Source organism: Buceros rhinoceros, unplaced genomic scaffold (genome assembly GCF_000710305.1).
Source record: "Buceros rhinoceros silvestris isolate BGI_N320 unplaced genomic scaffold, ASM71030v1 scaffold26786, whole genome shotgun sequence".
NCBI classification, from domain to species: Eukaryota; Metazoa; Chordata; class Aves; order Bucerotiformes; family Bucerotidae; genus Buceros; species Buceros rhinoceros.
Window position 1 is genome coordinate 1,462 of NW_010417311.1, and position 890 is coordinate 2,351.

An 890-nucleotide genomic window follows, 5' to 3' on the forward strand; every position below is an offset into this window, starting at 1 on the left:
GCAGGACGGGACACGGGGACATCACCGGTGTCAACCCCACCTGCAGGTGGCACTGGGGAGGGGTCAGCGGGACGGGCCCAGGGCCGTACCTGATCACGACGTCGTACGCGTCGATGGTCTCCCCCATGGAGCTGTTGCGGAGCCGGTGGCCATTGCCCACCACCGCGCACCTCCGGCACTTCAGGCTGCCAGAGAAAAGCCCTGTCTCAGCCCGACCCGCTCCGAAACCGAGGTGGTTTTAACCCTCGAGGCCGGTTCTGTCCACTCAAAGCTTCCCACGCTCTGCCCACCATCCCTGGGGCGCAGAAGTACACTCTGGGTCCCCAACATGCAAATTTCCCCCTCCTGAGGGACAGCAACGACGACGAGGAGCCCCCAAACCCAGCCCGGTGTTACCTCTGGATGCTCTCGGGCAGCGAGTAGTGGGTGATGGACAGCAGACGCAGGAGGACGTCTTCTGCAAAGCAAGAGCGAAGAGAAGGTGAGCTCCACCATGCCGGCTGCTGCCCCAGACCTTCTCCTGCCTTCAGCCTCAGCTCCCCCCAGATCCTGGGCTGGGGCTTCCTAAAGCCCAGCCCACCCCAAACCCTGTTCTAGGGGCTCCCCTCAGCCGGGGTGAGGAGATACATGCTGCAAACTCTAAAAACCAAGGAAAAAACCATGAAAATAGACCCCAAAGATCCACCCACGGATGTTTTCAGCAGCTGAAAGCCCCAGGGAGCGGCAGCGGGATGGACAGATGGACAGAGGGAGCCCCGCCGTGGCTTACCGCTGCCTTTCGTGCCGTAGGGCAGCTCATAGAGCGATGGCGTCCTCACCCAGAAATAGTCCTTGAGCTGCAAGAAGAGCGGCTGGTCCCTCGTGTAGCTGCCGGGGAGCAAAGCGGGGGT

The 890-nt window shown here is 62.1% G+C and overlaps 1 protein-coding gene across 1 annotated transcript in view; it reads right to left on the reverse strand.

The window, feature by feature from the left end:
* The window catches only part of ST3GAL4 (ST3 beta-galactoside alpha-2,3-sialyltransferase 4), a 4,359-nt gene that overhangs the window by 1,402 nt on the left and 2,067 nt on the right, over positions 1–890 (reverse strand). Inside the window, exons 4-6 of the mRNA XM_010138165.1 lie at positions 770–867; positions 397–457; positions 90–185 (exon numbers count right to left, since the gene is read on the reverse strand). Of these exons, the coding sequence (XP_010136467.1) occupies positions 90–185; positions 397–457; positions 770–867 (255 nt within the window). The remainder of the gene's footprint in view (positions 1–89; positions 186–396; positions 458–769; positions 868–890) is intronic.